At 45.4% G+C, this 16,988-nt stretch overlaps 2 protein-coding genes across 5 annotated transcripts in view; one reads left to right on the top strand and one right to left on the bottom strand.

Annotated features, from left to right (window-relative positions):
• Positions 1–16,988, top strand: part of VTI1A (vesicle transport through interaction with t-SNAREs 1A) — a 351,752-nt gene that overhangs the window by 77,152 nt on the left and 257,612 nt on the right. For all 4 annotated transcript variants that reach the window (XM_083149815.1, XM_083149817.1, XM_083149813.1 and 1 more), the window contains one exon: positions 565–649. In XM_083149815.1, the coding sequence (XP_083005941.1) occupies positions 565–649 (85 nt within the window). The remainder of the gene's footprint in view (positions 1–564; positions 650–16,988) is intronic.
• On the bottom strand, positions 14,551–16,155 carry LOC146007405 (uncharacterized). Its single transcript, XM_083145756.1, has 2 exons — positions 15,286–16,155; positions 14,551–14,774 (listed from the first exon to the last, which is right to left on the bottom strand). The coding sequence occupies exons 1-2, from the start codon at positions 15,920–15,922 to the stop codon at positions 14,551–14,553; spliced, it is 861 nt and encodes a 286-aa protein (XP_083001882.1). The 5' UTR covers positions 15,923–16,155.

The following is a 16,988-nucleotide window of genomic DNA, read 5'->3' as shown; positions in this document are numbered from 1 at the left end:
TGGTTCTTTATGAAATGATTTGTGTTGAATAAAAGCAACATAGGTGCAAACACTAGCGGAAGGGCCCATATAGATTATGGGCCTGGGGGAAATATGGCTCCCTCTGCTGGCAGAACCCTAATACACAGAGCATCTCCCTGTGCAGTAGCTTTGTGTTTCTCCCTAGCCGGTTGTACCTGGCGCGTGGCGAGCAGCTCAGTACTGTAATGAGCTTTAGCTACAATACTAATTATTATGAAGTGTCTAGATAAAGAAAAAGAAACACAGAACAATTTCCCAGTGTAACTGACAAGCATTTAAAGTCTCCCGAATCTTAAAAGTAAGCCAAAGGGTTTAATTTCTAGCCAGAGAGGCTCCTCTCCCACCTTGTGTACTGATCAGAAGCTCCCCCGCCTGCGGTAGGACTTGTCGTGGCTTAGTACTTAAAAGACTTCGCCTTCTCGCAGAGTTTTACATTATAACACTGTAATTGATTAATTAAAAAAGGGACACTGGCGAACCTACTACCTGACATCTGTTTTTGATCCCTGCAAAACTGTGTTTTATTTTCTCCCCTTTCTGCAGAGGGCTCATCTGCTGGATAACACGGAGAGGCTGGAGAGGTCATCCAGGCGGCTGGAGAGCGGCTACCAGATCGCAGTGGAGACCGGTAAGTGTTCTGCTAGCTGGGTCGCGCTCCACAGCGTACAGTACACGGCCTGCTAGGCACACCTCAAAGAACAGGCGGATAAGGCCAGCTGAGATAGGTTTGACATGTCACTCTATTGATGGTCAATTGGAGGCGCTCCCCCCCCCCCCCCCCCCGCCATCTCTCTTGCATTTCCTATGCATTTGGATTTGCTATTGCTTAATTCATTGGTTTAATATTTCAAATTAATCAATACTCCTATTGTATTATTATTAATAGTATTTATTATTATACCAGAGTTTCTAGCACTCAGGGAACCCGGACAGTGCACCTTTTCCAGGTCTCATTGCAGGATAATAATAGATAAATAATTGTGTCGGTCAGCGTTAAATACACCTGTGCCCGAGCACGAAGTGGCCAGAGAGACGAAACTCTGGGAGGCAATAGAGTCCTCTGCCGCCGGGCTCCTGCTCCCAAGGGGACACCTCACCTCCACCACATTCGCTTATGTGCATGACTCCCCCCTCCTAGCAGGACAATAGACGGCACACTGTGTTTTTTCGAAACATAATTTTTGTAGTGTCACACCCTGTATTGAACTATTTGTTCCGACATAGGAAGTTTGCGAATTCTGCCTAAACAAAGTTACTACACTACGTAACTCTGCCCAATAGTAATGGTTTTGATTTACCAATTATATATAGTCAGGGCCTGCATACTTACAGTGTAGGAGCAAATAGCTCTATCCGTGCGGTGTCTGCCTCCAGTGAGACAAGTCACAGGTTCTAATCCTGGGTACGACTGCTAATCAATGTATTTGTTTAATAAATGATCATGTAAATAAATGCGGTGCAATGTAACAAGATAATATAAATACTTTTCTGGACTGATTTTTATATATGTGTGGGGTGCACCAATATTTATCTTACTTCTGGGCAACTGGGACGAACTTACGCCACTGATGGGGGCCCTAAGGTTCAGAGCTGGGAAACCATATACCGTACTAATAATCAGGGACCATGCACTTGCCTATTGCAGTAATGCTGCAGATCACGTTCTAGGCTGCAGAGGACGATCAGAACAGTGGGCACACCTTAAATTAGCAGCTAGCATTAATCCAGAACCAGTGCATTGGTGCTGATACCGATATGTCCAGGCAGCCCCGAGGGTGATCGTGCGACGTGCTGGCTACATTACAGTGTCACGGCATGCCGACTCTTCCGGGAATGTCCAGGATACTCTAGAAATAGTGGCTTATGTCCCTGACTCCAGAGAGCGTCTCAGGTCTCCCTGCAGCCAGCTATGAATGGAAGGTTTGATGACGTGATTGACCCATTGTGGTGCCACTTGCAGAATTGCACTATGGTATGACCCAAATCGCATTAAGGGCCTAATTCAGACATATTCGCTCATCTGCAATGTTGCAGCCGACTGCCACCAGATAGCCGCCGCCCAGACAGAAAGAAAACCCACCCTGTGTAAATTTGCATGTGAATTGCCAATGGATCGCTTACCGCGATCCACACACAATGACCGAACTATCAAATTATTTTCTCCGTGTCTGTGCAAAGTGAGTAACTCTGACCTTCCACAACTCTGCGTCAGAGACGGGCTGATCGGGACCTGCGTTATTACTGACACTCATACAGATAGTGGTAGATGCTCAATTAGTTCAGTAATACCACTCAGGTGCATGAGGGAGGGGTTAGTACTGGGGAAGTAAAAAAAAGACATGGTTTCCCCAGCTCACTGAGTGTTATAAGTAACAAATCTTGAACACTACATGATAATAGAATTCAGAGATATTGGTTACATATACCTGTGCAGGTGTATGATATGCCCCTACGTCAAGGCTTCTCTGTATATTGGGGGTCCCTAGCGCTATATCTAGGTGTAGAGTGTGGCACCCAAAAAACTATCATAAGCTAGAGAGCCCAGTGTGGCACGCCAGTGAGATACTATAGTGTTAATAAATATTAGTGAGAGGAAGCCAAAGCTAAGAGAGAGATAAAATAAAATAAAAATTAAATGTAATTAAAATAATAGAGAGATAGTGTTAGTGAGTGAAAAGTGTTAATAGAATGTAAGGGCATGCCGCACTAAAGCCACCCAGCCCAACCAGTCCAGGGGCACCGCACCCCACACCACCGTTACCCTAAATTGGGTCTACGATTAACCAGCAAGGAGCCACATGATAATGGCTCCTTACTTGATATATCCAAACTAAGACCTACCTACCTTGGAGCAACCTCAGACTACTCCATGTGGCATATCAGGACCCACATCTCCTCCTAATATGGGCTCCCTTCTGCCTCTAACAACATACATACAGATAGTGGTAGATGCTCAATTAGTTCAGTAATACCACTCGGGTGCATGAGGGAGGGGTTAATACTGAGTAAGTAAAAAGTACATTGGTTCCCCCAGCACACTGAATGGTATTAGTAACCAATCTGGAACACTGCATGATAATAGAATTCAGAGATATTGGTTACATATACCTGCGCTGGTGTATGCTATGCCCCCAAGCCGCGTCAAGGCTTCTCTGTATATTGGGGGTGGCTTGGGGGGATATCATACACCTGCGCAGGTATATGTAACCAATATCTCTGAATTCTATTATCATGTGTTCAAGATTGGTTACTAATACCACTCAGTGTGCTGGGGGAAACTATGTATTTTTTTACTTATTTCTGACACTCCCATAAAACGTTGAGTTCGCAACCCATGAGCCGACTTCCTGTCTGTCAAATTGCAAGGAAATTGCAATTAGATCCATACAGTATTTGTTCCGATATTTGGCCTTGTGCATGCATGCTACGGTCTGTATGCATTGCGCAGTCATTTGAGAATCAAACGGATTTTGAATTCGCACATTAGCAATCAGGTCCCATCGAACTTCAGTCTTCCCTTCTGCATCTCCCAGAGGGGAACTCTGACAGTTTGGAGCCTAGCAGTAATAGTTTTGCTATCTGTTCTAAACTGAAGAGCCCCCATTGATGCTCCAGTATCTTTCTGAGCCAGTAAAGGATTATTGCACTCTATACGTTGGCATTTACCGCCACTGCTTGTAGGAACAAAATGGCGGCCGTCTGACATATACTTGCTATTTATATTCTCTTAAGTATTGTTTATGAAAAGCTTTTCTGTACTTCATTGTTCCTGTACTGTATTACATTCATTCTATCTGTTAAGCACCTTGAATTCTATTGGAGAAAGAGAGCTATATAAATACAATTATTATCATTGTTGTTATTATTTGCTGATTGGGTCCTAGGTTTTTTCTTTGTATACAGTGGCGTTGGATAAGTTCTCCATTAATAAATTAATACTTTCAGCTGGCAGATCTGGCTTACCAGACTAAATATACGTATTAAAAGGTCACATGACCTCATCCTGGTGATATCTTCTGGTTCCCAACAACTCCACACTGAAAGCACCCGCTGTGGCAGGCAGCGAAGGTGATGGCGTAGTAGGTTAAGCGGGTATTCAATCCAGGATTCTGGCTATCAGAACATCCCAATAGTTTGGAGGAAATGGACCAGGGGCGATGTAGAGTAGAATCCACACAACAAAATGTCACCTCCGTTTGATTTCCATACGAATGTTTATATGAAAAGAAGAAGATATATATACAAATGTGTAAATATTTCTAATGATTGTATTCACGACACAAATGGATATATATCCCAATGCGTACCCCACTCACGCTGTAAACGGGGGTGTAGGTGTATAAAGGTTTCTTTATCACACAATCAGGGTTCACCACGTGTGAATTAACCGGACACGTGGTGAACTCTGATTGTGTGATAAAGAAACCTTTATACACCTACACCCCCGTTTACAGCGTGAGTGGGGTATGCATTGGGATATATATCCATTTGTGTCATGAACACAATCATTAGAAATATTTACACATTTGTATATATATCTTCTTCTTTTCATTTAAACATTCGTATGGAAATCAAACGGAGGTGACATTTTGTAGTGTGGATTCTACTCTACATCGCCCCTGGTCCATTTCCTCCAAACTATCCAGCAAACTCAGGGATTGTGGTGATCCTGACTTTCCGGACCTAGCTGAAGTAGAATTGTTTGCGCCTTGGGACTGATTTTCTCTGTATTTGTTTGTAGAACATCCCAATAGATGGAATCCTGGGGTGTTTTTGCTCGGCTCGACTGAGACTAGAGAGGCAGAATTCAATGTTCCGGTTTTCGAGTGTTGGAAAGTGGGCGCGGCAGCGAAAATGGCCACTGATTTTTGAGAAACGGATGAGAATTCGACAGCTGTGGCCATTTCTGACAAAACAGATCCGACTTGTTTCAAAGTTGGATCTGTTTTGTTGTAATCTGCCTTCAATGCTGTCCGAAACGGAAGCATTCAATTGGCGAGGGCCCCTATTTCCCCCGGCAGAAATTGAGGCCAAGATTGAATACCCCCTAAGTGTAATTCTCATCTTGGACTTTTATTTCAATGACTTTTGGCTGGTTTTATAAGGCCATATGCAGCCAATCTGCACCAGGGAAGCGACCAAAAATATATTTATTTCTCCCTTGTTTTCATGGGAGTCGGCGTAGAAGTGGGTTAATGTTAAACTATTGCAGGGGGAACTGTCGGATGGAAGGGCGCCAGCCCGGGGAAGTGCGATTTACTAATTCACAACGTATTCACGCACCATTTCCCCGGCAACGGCAACTGTAAATACAGCCCTGAATCTGTGCCGTCAGCTGAAACATTAAACAAATCATCATTCCTGATACTTTTTTCCGCTCCTTGTTTAATATTATGTTTGCCTGTTATTGCTCATACGTTTCGCCGTCAGCACTGTATATACACACGCCACCGCATGGCTCAGGGCTTTTTGTTTTTTTGGCAGACAGAAATCTTCTCTCTGTATATTTTTATAGTGGGGGGAAAAGTCCCGCTGACGGTACATTGTTTAGCGTAGTATGTGGCAGACGGGAGCAGCGAGGCGTCACGTGACCCGCGCGCAAATGAGTTAAAGGTGTCTGAAGACTGTATTGATGCTCCGCTAACTGCTTCAATATGTCAGCTCCATCCGCAATTGCAGATGTATGACATAATGCAACCACCGGCGCGCTTCGGAGAGAATCAGAGATGGACGCTCATGCATTCGCAGATGCGATCCCGTACGCAGGGGATGTGCGAATGTATACTGGCACCGTTTCGGCGTGGCGTCATGTTTTATGCAAATGGGATCACAATTGTATGTTGAGTGAAACGGTTATGTTGTCATTACAACGGTTATGTTTTTGTCGCCACTTCCCAGCGGCATTTGTACAGTTGGTCGATCGCTCAACTGCATTTCTGAATCAGATCCTGTGTTTGGGACAGACAGTACTTCACTAATAGAGACTTAATACTCCGAAACTGCCACCCAATAGGAAATTCTCCTTCCTAGAGTGTATTGGGACATATTCAGTTATTCGTATCAGACTTTTGTTTATATACAGGGTGAGGCAAAAAAAATAAGCCTTTACAAATTTTAAGGATTTACATGTTAAAATTTTTTAGCGCATAATCTAAAAGTACAATTTCCAATTGGCTTTGAATATGAGATTGTCCTTACTTGGCCTATAGCAGCCTTCAGGTCATTAACTGTTCTTGGCCGATGTCTGTAGACTTCAGCGGTCAGATGGCCTCAATGGCTTGGAAGAGGTCTCTCATGAAGGGGATGAGGCTAGTTTTCTGCCCAGTAATGACAAATGTTGCTGGTCACCATAGCCAGACAACTGAATGGGCGTTTTGTTAGGAAATGGCAGGGATAATGCTGGAAATCATCCTCCCAGTGATGCGAAACTTCAGATGTTGATTACAAAGGTGGATTACGAATGTAAATTCTGACTAGCAGGGCCCTCTTCCCTCATGTGCTTTTCCTTCTCTTACTTAATCCATCTTCAATATAGATGGATAGTTACGTCAGTGTCCTCTGCTGATGCAGCTATGGTTATGTGCCCTGTACTTGTCCTCTATTGTATCCAGCTGTAAGTCACTGTCTCCTGGGTTATATACTCTGTAATAGGGCGCTGTGGATCCCTTGTTCTCTGCCCCTGATACTTATGTCAGTGTGCCCTGCTGATGCAGCTATGGTTATGTGCCCTGTACTTGTCCTCTATTGTATACAGCTGTCAGTCACTGTCTCCTGGGTTATATACTCTGTAATAGGGTGCTGCGGATCCCTTGTTCTCTGCCCCGATACTTATGTCAGTGTTCTCTGCTGATGCAGCTATGGTTATGTGCCCTGTACTTGTCCTCTATTGTATCCAGCTGTAAGTCACTGTCTCCTGGGTTATGTACTCTGTAATAGGGCGCTGCGGATCCCTTGTTCTCTGCCCCCTGATACTTATGTCAGTGTCCTCTGCTGATGCAGCTATGGTTATGTGCCCTGTACTTGTCCTCTATTGTATCCAGCTGTAAATCACTGTCTCCTGGGTTATATACTCTGTAATAGGGCGCTGCGGATCCCTTGTTCTCTGCCCCCTGATACTTATGTCAGTGTCCTCTGCTGATGCAGCTATGGTTATGTGCCCTGTACTTGTCCTCTATTGTATCCAGCTGTAAATCACTGTCTCCTGGGTTATATACTCTGTAATAGGGTGCTGCGGATCCCTTGTTCTCTGCCCCCTGATACTTAGGTCAGTGCCGCCTGCTGATGCAGCTATGGTTATGTGCCCTGTACTTGTCCTCTATTGTATTCAGCTGTAAGTCACTGTCTCCTGGGTTATGTACTCTGTAATAGGGCGCTGCGGATCCCTTGTTCTCTGCCCCCTGATACTTATGTCAGTGTCCTCTGCTGATGCAGCTATGGTTATGTGCCCTGTACTTGTCCTCTATTGTATCCAGCTGTAAATCACTGTCTCCTGGGTTATATACTCTGTAATAGGGCGCTGCGGATCCCTTGTTCTCTGCCCCCTGATACTTATGTCAGTGTCCTCTGCTAATGCACTTATGGTTACGTGCCCTGTACTTGTCCTCTATTGTATCCAGCTGTAAATCACTGTCTCCTGGGTTATATACTCTGTAATAGGGTGCTGCGGATCCCTTGTTCTCTGCCCCCTGATACTTATGTCAGTGTCCTCTGCTGATGCAGCTATGGTTATGTGCCCTGTACTTGTCCTCTATTGTGTACAGCTGTCAGTCACTGTCTCCTGGGTTATATACTCTGTAATAGGGCGCTGCGGATCCCTTGTTCTCTGCCCCCTGATACTTATGTCAGTGTCCTCTGCTGATGCAGTTATGGTTATGTGCCCTGTACTTGTCCTCTATTGTATATAACTGTAAGTCACTGTCTCCTGGGTTATATACCCTGTAATAGGGTGCTGCGGATCCCTTGTTCTCTGCCCCCTGAAACTTATGTCAGTGTTCCCTGCTGATGCAGCTATGGTTATGTGCCCTGTACTTGTCCTAAATTGTATTCAGCTGTAAGTCACTGTCTCCTGGGTTATATACTCTGTAATAGGGTGCTGCGGATCCCTTGTTCTCTGCCCCGATACTTATGTCAGTGTTCTCTGCTGATGCAGCTATGGTTATGTGTCCTGCATTTGTCCTCTATGGTATACAGCTGTAAGTCACTGTCTCATGGGATATATACTCTGTAATAGGGCGCTGCGGATCCCTTGTTCTCTGCCCCTGATACTTATGTTAGTGTCCTCTGCTGATGCAGCTATGGTTATGTGCCCTGTACCTGTCCTCTATTGTAAACAGCTGTAAGTCACTGTGTTCTGCCCCTGATACTTATGTCAGTGTTCTCTGCTGATGCAGCTATGGTTATGTGCCCTGTACTTGCCCTCTATTGTATTCACCTGTAAGTCCCTGTTTTGCTTATTATTTTATGGGATATGATTGGCTGGTGCTTTATTACCTTCAACTTTATCACTTACTAGTTTATGTACTTTGTAACTGGGAGCTGTGGGTCCTTTGTGGTGCCATATAAATAAAGGATTATAATAATAATGAAGGCCGCAATCTGGACAATATCATATTCAAAACCAAGAGAGAATGAACTGTATTCCATGCACTTTTAGGTTATATACTAAAATTTTGAATAACATTTACCAAGCCTTTTTTGTTCACCTTTAAAATTAATGGTATTGATATAGATTATATATATATATTAGTAAATGTTCTACTTTAAATTGCAATTTTTTTTTAAAGATCTCTTACTGTGTATTTTGTGTTAAAGATCTCTTATTGTGTATTTTGTGTAAGATATATCTTATTGTGTATTTTGTTCTGCCTTGTGTTTAATCCACCCATAGCAGCTTATAATAGGTCTATACATAGACCATTCCTGTATCTGTCACTGTGCAGGCATATCGCATAATTCTGCCTGGTGACAGCCTGTGGAACGCTCCCATTTGTAACATACATGTCACATACGTGTCACAAGTCCCTGGGGAACAAATTGCACCTTGGTTTGTTGCATAATGTGGAAATTCGGCAGATAGTCACCTACTTGCCTTTGACACTTGGGCGACTCCACAGAGGTAAAGGATCGGGTTGATGTCTTCACAAATAGAGCACTTAGTGATTTTACCGTCTCGTTCCGGAGGCTTCTCCGCGAGCTGCGTCACTGAGTGGCGCCTGCACTGCATTTTCCCTTACAGCGGTGTTTGGGAAATTTAGAATTTTTGGTACTCTTTACCTAGATGGGCGCCCGCGATTGAAATCGCGGGCGTCGGGGGTAAAAATCGCGGTCATCGCGGGTAAATCGCGGGTACATAAAAATCTGCTACCCGCGATGACCGCGATTTTCCCATAGGGAACAATGTTAAAAAGGCTGATTGAGCGCGATTTTCATGTAAAATGCCTCAATGCCCGCGATTTGGCCATAGGAATCAATGTTAAATGGGCTACAGAGCCCAAATAGGCACAATTAACCCTTAAATGTCCCCCCAAATTTTTAACGCCACCCCACGATCCACGCCAACCCGAAGCGTGGCGAGCGCAGCGAGCCCGCGAGGGGCGGCGGTACGCGTCCTCTGACCTTTTCATGCCCTACTATCCACTAGGGCGTGGAGTGAGAATAGAATAGTGTGGCGAGCGCAGCGAGCCACCGAGCCCGAAGCGTGGCGAGCGCAGCGAGCCCCGCGAGGGGACGCGGATACCTTCACAGGTAGACGCGTCCCCTCGCGGGCTTCACAGGTGTCCGCGTTGCCACGGACACCTGTGAAGCCCGCGAGGGGACGCGTATAACTGTGAAGGTATCCGCGTCCCCTCGCGGGGCTCGCTGCGCTCGCCACGCTTCGGGCTCAGTGGCTCGCTGCGCTCGCCACACTATTCTATTCTCACTCCACGCCCTAGTGGATAGTAGGGCATGAAAAGGTCGGAGGACGCGTACCGCCGCCCCTCGCAGGCTCGCTGCGCTCGCCACGCTTCGGGTTGGCGTGGATCGTGGGGTGGCGTTAAAAATTTGGGGGGACATTTAAGGGTTAATTGTGCTTATTTGGGCTCTGTGGCCCATTTAACATTGATTCCTATGGCCAAATCGGGTCCATTGAGGCATTTCACAGTAAAATCGTGTCCATCGGGCCTTTTAACATTGATTCCTATGGCAAATCGGGAGCATCGCGTCGCGGGCATCGCGGGTACATTTATGGCCGGCCGCGACGCGACCGACAAGATTTCCATGTTTAACATGGGTTTCAATGGGAAATCGCGGGCATCGCGTCGGTCGCGTCGCGGCCAGACATAAATGTACCCGCGATCACCACAACGGGCGCCCATCTAAGTAAAGAGTACCGAATTTTTTTTTAATTAAATGCATTGTATTTGTATATATCATCCTGTTATTTGGAGGTTGGCACGTTTGTGTGTCTGTCTGTCCACATATCTTATTATTGGCAGCCACCAGCATTGGCGTTGACTATCACAGGGCTGGAAATGTACTTTATTGGTACCCCTACAAGCTTGGGCACCACTGCCTTACAGCTTACGTCATTGGGGATCGAATTCAGAATCTAACAGTCTCTCCGGCGTTTAGGGGATTCTGCAATAGATTTAGGACTGTTCACTGTTGAACTTGGTTTGTAAAGGCATTATAATAAGGAATTTCTAATAAGCTTTAACAAGGAAATATGGCATCTACTGGCCAAAAGTGGGTACTGCGTGCCGTCATAGAGCTGGCTTGGGCTTAACCAATCAATGGGGCAGATTTATTAAGCCTGGAGAAGTGATAAAATGTAGGTGGTAATGTACCAGCCAATCAACTGTCAAGTTACATACTGTGTTTGAAAAATGTCACTTGGGAGCTGATTGGCTGGTGCTCTATTGCCTTCCACTTTAACACTTCAGCAGGCTTAATACATCTGCCCCAATCATTGGTATAAAGCTAAAATATGGGGAAAAACGTTGCATTTAAAAAGTTGCGCAATGCTGTTGAAGTGGTTTTGCCATATTCGGTATCGTTTCCTCTCTCGACACCCGCCCTTCCGTAATGTCGGCGGCACTGGGAATGATGTATTTAGTAGAGCGAGAATAAATCGGGATCTTCGGAGAAGACTGATGGTCACCGGCGGAGCCTTTTGTTTTCTGTTCATGGTTTACGGGCCAGTTTAACCCATACCAGCCCCCATCCCCCGAGTTCTCCTGCCAGGAGGCTGTTGGCGCAGACGCCCAAATGCCCACCAGTGCATCAGCTCACTCCTAGCACTTGCTGTTGAGTTCTGTGAAATCCCTACTGGACTCTGTTCCTATCTATAACTTCAGTCTCTTCTTTAGCACATTGCTAAACCTTTGCTACAAAGAGTACGTATCTCGCCTTCCTTAACAGGGCCTCCTTCTCCCTCCTTTTATTTCTCCTCTAACTTTGAAAACAGTTTTCAAAGATGGCCTTCGAGGTTTCCTCCCACTGTACGAACGTCTGAAGTAAGACACAAAAAAAAAGGAAAGAAAAAAAAAAAGAAATTCTACCCGGATCCTGATAGAAAAACTACATCTGACAGGTAACAGCATGGAAGGTTCCTAATTTCAAAGGTCGGTATGATGGGAGGAAAAAGTGTGCCTTCCTTGCCGGGAAATTGTAAGTGAGAAGGATGAGAACAATATTTATATCCGCACTGAGCAGGACCACTCCACACTGCAGAGGGGGATGCCAGCCAGAGCCGGCCATGGTCCCGACTATCGGAAATTAGTCACATGACATGCAAACCAGACCGGAGACTTCATCTGCATGTCGGAAGCTACTGTAGATCCAGTTCTTGCATTACTAAGTGCTACTGCGGTGTGCATGACCAGAAACTCTCACGTTGGAACGATTTTCAGCTGTGTGTTTGATATTTTGGAAAATTGTCTGTGGATCCTTCGCTTATCCTCTGTGGTAGATATTACTGTAAAGGACCTGAAATGTCTTTCTGTAATTTACAATATGTAGGTGTCCAATGGAAATGTTACAACTGGAAGGATTCTTGACACAGGATTTTATGTCATCTCTTCCAGCCAGGTTCCACTCCGCAAACTTATATTCAGTGGAGTTCATTGGTGGTCTTCTCTGACCCATGTATCTTCCTAAAGGATACCAGATTGTATCTAATAACTTCTAGAAGATGCTAAATAAATAAGAAGTAGATTCTGGTTGGTTGCTACGGGCAACATCTCAACTTCAATAGCACTTCCATGTTAATAAATAAATCCCTTTGACTCCCAAAGTTATAACAGAGAGCAGTGAAGTTGGTGACACACCCATCATTTTAGTGCCATTTATGTGTTTCTAGCTGATTCGCTCAGTTTCAACTGGGCAAGGGTTCGCTAGGTGGAACATTTTTACCCCCTTAAGGGTCGATGCCCCATAGTATCCCTGCTTGGTGGGTGGCTGCACATCCAGAACACTTACGGTGCCCATACACGGTACAATTGTTGGGTGGGATGAGATGCGCACTCCCATCGCGCAGCTCAAAAAGTATGTGCTGCACATACTATATCTCTTCTCATTGCATTGCAAAACCTATGCAATGCGATGAGATGCGATATTGTATACAATAATTGTACCGTGTATGGGCACCTTTAGCAGGTCACATGTTCCAGGTCACCCGGCAGCTGCACAGGGAAAGTTGACCAACTGTCACATTTTCCAGAGCACAATGGTGATGCATTAGTTTTGGTTGGTGGAAATGTTGCCACAAAACGCCGAAATGAAGCAACCCATCGCAGCACACATCTACTGACCAAGAGCTTTAAATTGCTATAGGATATAGCATCACAGAAATATGTCAACAGAAAAATTGGCCTTACGATATTAATATATATAGATTTGATACATGACTTCTATGAGTCATAGATTTTTATTGGGGGTGACATAAAATCCCCTTCTTTTAGGAATGATATAAACACTAATAGGCTCGCTCAAAGCAAAAGCTTCGAAAGCTAGTCTGCTACCTTCTGTGTTTGTGCATGTGTGAGAAAGAGATGTAGTTTCACTCTCTGCCAGCAGATGGCAGCGCTTCGGAGACTCATACCCCTTTTCCACTTGCAGTCCCGGGTCAGACCCGGGAATGTGTACCAGGATGCTTCCCGGGACACTACCCGGGAATGTACCCTTTCACACTGCATTCAGACCCGGGATCGACACGGGACAGCCCCATTCATACTGATTCATACTGATCCCGGGAAATCACTGCAAATACCATATGAAATGGTCATTTTAACTAAAAAAAAAAGTGATGACAAGGGTGTTTAAAATTATAATTTTTTTATTTGGTTTAGCACCTTTGGATTATAGGTGCAATTTTTATTTGCCTTTCATTTTGCCTTTGTATAGACACTACAATAAAACAATAAAACAATAAAGAAACCCTCCTCCACCCGTACCACCCCCATCCCAACCGCCCCCGTCCCAATCCCCCCATACCAACCCCCCGTCCAAACCGCCCCCATCCCAACCTCCCTCGTCCCAACCCCCCCATCCCAAACAAGAATTGCTTGCAGTTTAGCATTTCAAGCTAACCGAATGCACAACCAGTTGTGCATTAACACTTTAGTCAGGCATGTCCGACGTTGGCCCTCCAGGTGTTTTGAGGCCGCACATCCCAGTATGCTTTGCAATAGTTTTTGCATTCTCTAATAGCAACACTGTGGCGGAGCATGCTGGGATGTGTGGTTTCGGAGCGTCTGGAGGGCCAACGTTGGACATGCCTGCTTTAAGTGCAAAACAATGAACTACAGGTACATAAACGCATGCCCTCCAACATGGCCCATTCCATTAGGTACAAAATGCTCTGTTTCTGGACTTTCCTGCAAGTGGCAGTTGCAGAGTTGGAGCTGCAGCACAATCCAATGTTCAAAAAGGGGAGCCACACCTAATGCCACTCCAAACATCACTGTCCTGGACTCACTGACAGTTGATGTGACCCCCCTCTTTGAATTGTGGACTATGCCGGAGTCCAACCTCTGTAACTGCCACTGGCAGGGAAGTCCAGGAGCAGAACATTTTTTACCTAATGGAGTGGGTCATGTTGGAGGGTATGTAAACACTGAGGTAAACTAGTGCCGAGGCACTTTAAGTGCAACACAAAATGTACTAGTAGTGCATAAACACTGAGGTAAACTAGTGCCGAGGCACTTTAAGTGCAACACAAAATGTACTAGTAGTGCATAAACAACGAGGTAAACTAGTGCCGAGGCACTTTAAGTGCAAAACAATGAACTACAGGTACATAAACACTGAGGTAAACTAGTGCCGAGGCACTTTAAGTGCAAAACAAACAAAAAAAATTAAGTATGTGCCTATAGCTTTAAGACAAATTGCGAAAAACTGAAAACTCTGAGGTTTGCTCATTTGCAGCATTGCTTGAACCAAAGTATGGTCCATGATGATATGTGGAATAACCCGGTTCAGGGTATTGTGAGCTGTGGTGTTGGCTTGGAGCTTTTGGATTATTGAACAAACGTTCCAGGAACGCCATGTTCATTTGCTGCAATTCCCTATGCGTTCCTGCATTGACAGGATTTTAGAAAGAAATGAGTCCTGCATTTCACGCTCGGCCTCTAAAAATTTGTCGATCCTTGCATTCTCCTGTGTGGACATAGCATTGTCCATTTCTCGGAGCTCTTCAACAAGGGCACTTGTCATGGCTCTAGCTGCTTGCCCCGCTTTGTTCATTTTCTTCGTTCTAGGTGGAACGTTGTAAACTGTAAAGATAAGATATAAATTCAAAATGACCATACATAAAAATAGCAGCTTTGGCAAACTATAATCAGTGGCGTAACTAGAAACATGTGGGCCCCATAGCAAAAGTTTATAAGGGCCCCTATTTCTCACCTAATGCTAAAAAATGCATAAAGCATATAATAATTTGACAGGCAAAATGGGCCCCTCTCAGCTCTGGGCCCCATAGCAGCTGCACCCCCTGCACCCATGGTAGTTACGCCCTTGTACACACTGCGACATCACTGCAGGTTATACTTTGATAACTGTATATTATGTCACCCCCCCCCCCCCTTCCCACAGCCTACAAGTCCCATCATGCCTTGCCACAGTTTTGCTATTAGGCAATGCTTAAACTGTGCCAAGGCATACTGGGATATGTAGTTCCACAACTGCTGGAGGACCACTATGCTGTGCATAACCCTATGCTCCACCTCCACCCCACCCCCAACCTAACCCTATAGTGTGCTATGTGTCTTTAAAAAATAAACTTACTGTTTCTCTGCAAAGTTGGGGAGACGGCACTTTGTGGAAACCCACTGTCAGTGGTCGCAGCTTCCACGACCTCTTCAACGGTGACGGATATGCTGCCATCAGGGCTGGGCAGGTGGGTGGATGTTTCATGCTCACTACAATCAGGTGTGTCCTCAATTAGCAGGGGTGATGAGTGGCAGACTTCACTTGTCTGTGTATCTTCAGGGCCTTGGCTGCTTTCTGCAGCAATGTACTGTGAACTTGAAGACAGACTCACAGGATTGCAGAGAGCTGTGTGCCCGAAGACGGTTGCGCAGATGTCATAATATTCCCACTCGATGCGGCCAGCCCCACTCTTTTTACGGTTGTTGTCATGCACCTTCATGAACTTCTTTCTCAGGGTCTTCAGTTTATTGACAACTTGCTGTTGTGTCCGGATCATGCCTCTGGCTTCAAGCAGCTTTGATATGTTTTTATAAACCACGGCATCTTTGACTGTGCCAGTAATTTGGCGTTTTATCTCCTCCTCGCCCCTTATGCTCAGGAGCTCTCTCACTTCCTGGTCCGTCCAGTTTGCCATGATGCCCGTCTGCTCCGATCTGCACATGTCCAGGGCTTCTCTTCCGCTTTCCAGTGCGATTACAGATGACATCAGCATTGTGAGCCCAAACAAAGCTCCAATCAGCAGCTTTTTTAAAGTCCCGTGTACCCGATCCCGGGTACGGGACCATTCACACTGGCCGCATCCCGTGTCGATTCCGGATCCTACCCAGGTCAGGACCTGGGTAGAGATCCCGGAATGCTGAACACGGGATATCCCTCAAAGACCCTTTCACACTGCACTAAATCCCGGGTTGATGCGCGTTCATGTGCAAAAACCCGGGATATTTTTGCAAGTGGAAAAGGGGTATCACAGACACTATGGTGGGGTATTTAATCCCGGATCACGGCTGTCGATCCCTCCCAACAGCCGTGATCCTGGGCAATTCGCGTTTTGATCGACAGCGCAAAGGGGGCGTGGCCACAAAAACGGCCATGTATTGTCGGTTTGCGGCCGGGATCGCGGCAATCCACGGCCATCATCGGCAGAACGGGCCCGGCAGCTTCTGAAGTTGGGCTCGTTCTGCTGTGATCCCTCTTCAATGCTGTCGGTAAAGACAGCATTGAATAGGGACCCGCTAGTATTTACCCCATCGGAAATAGCAGTGGCACATTGAATACCCCCGTTTTATTTATATATATATATATATATATATATATATATATATATATATATATATACATAATGATAAACATGTATATTCGATGTGGTGGGCTCTCTGGCACTCTGTAAGTTGCAAGCCTCGCAGCTTACCGAGTGAACCAGAATCGGGACCATAGTGCTGAGGAATCTGTTCAGTGATCCCACAGATGTTTTTCACTTTCTTGATCTCTCAATAATACGTAAAACTACCTCTATTTATACGAGTGACAAATACAGGAAACCGCAGTTACAGCCTATTCCACTAAAAGTCCATTTATCTGCGTCTGATACGTTTAAGTGCCGTCGCTCCGGGCCTCTCCCCTTCTCGCAATCCGAAGCTTAGGTCACCATCGTAATGAAGAGAAGACTTGTTTGACTTGTCAAGTCTAGAACCCGGATCCAGTTATACAGATGAGAAATCACCTTGTTAGCGATATGCTAAGTTTTAGTGCTGAATAAGGCAGCTCTGATGACTTCTACA

Source organism: Crinia signifera, chromosome 6 (assembly GCF_055691185.1).
Source record: "Crinia signifera chromosome 6, ASM5569118v1, whole genome shotgun sequence".
NCBI lineage: Eukaryota > Metazoa > Chordata > Amphibia > Anura > Myobatrachidae > Crinia > Crinia signifera.
This window is presented reverse-complemented; position numbering and strand designations above follow the sequence as displayed.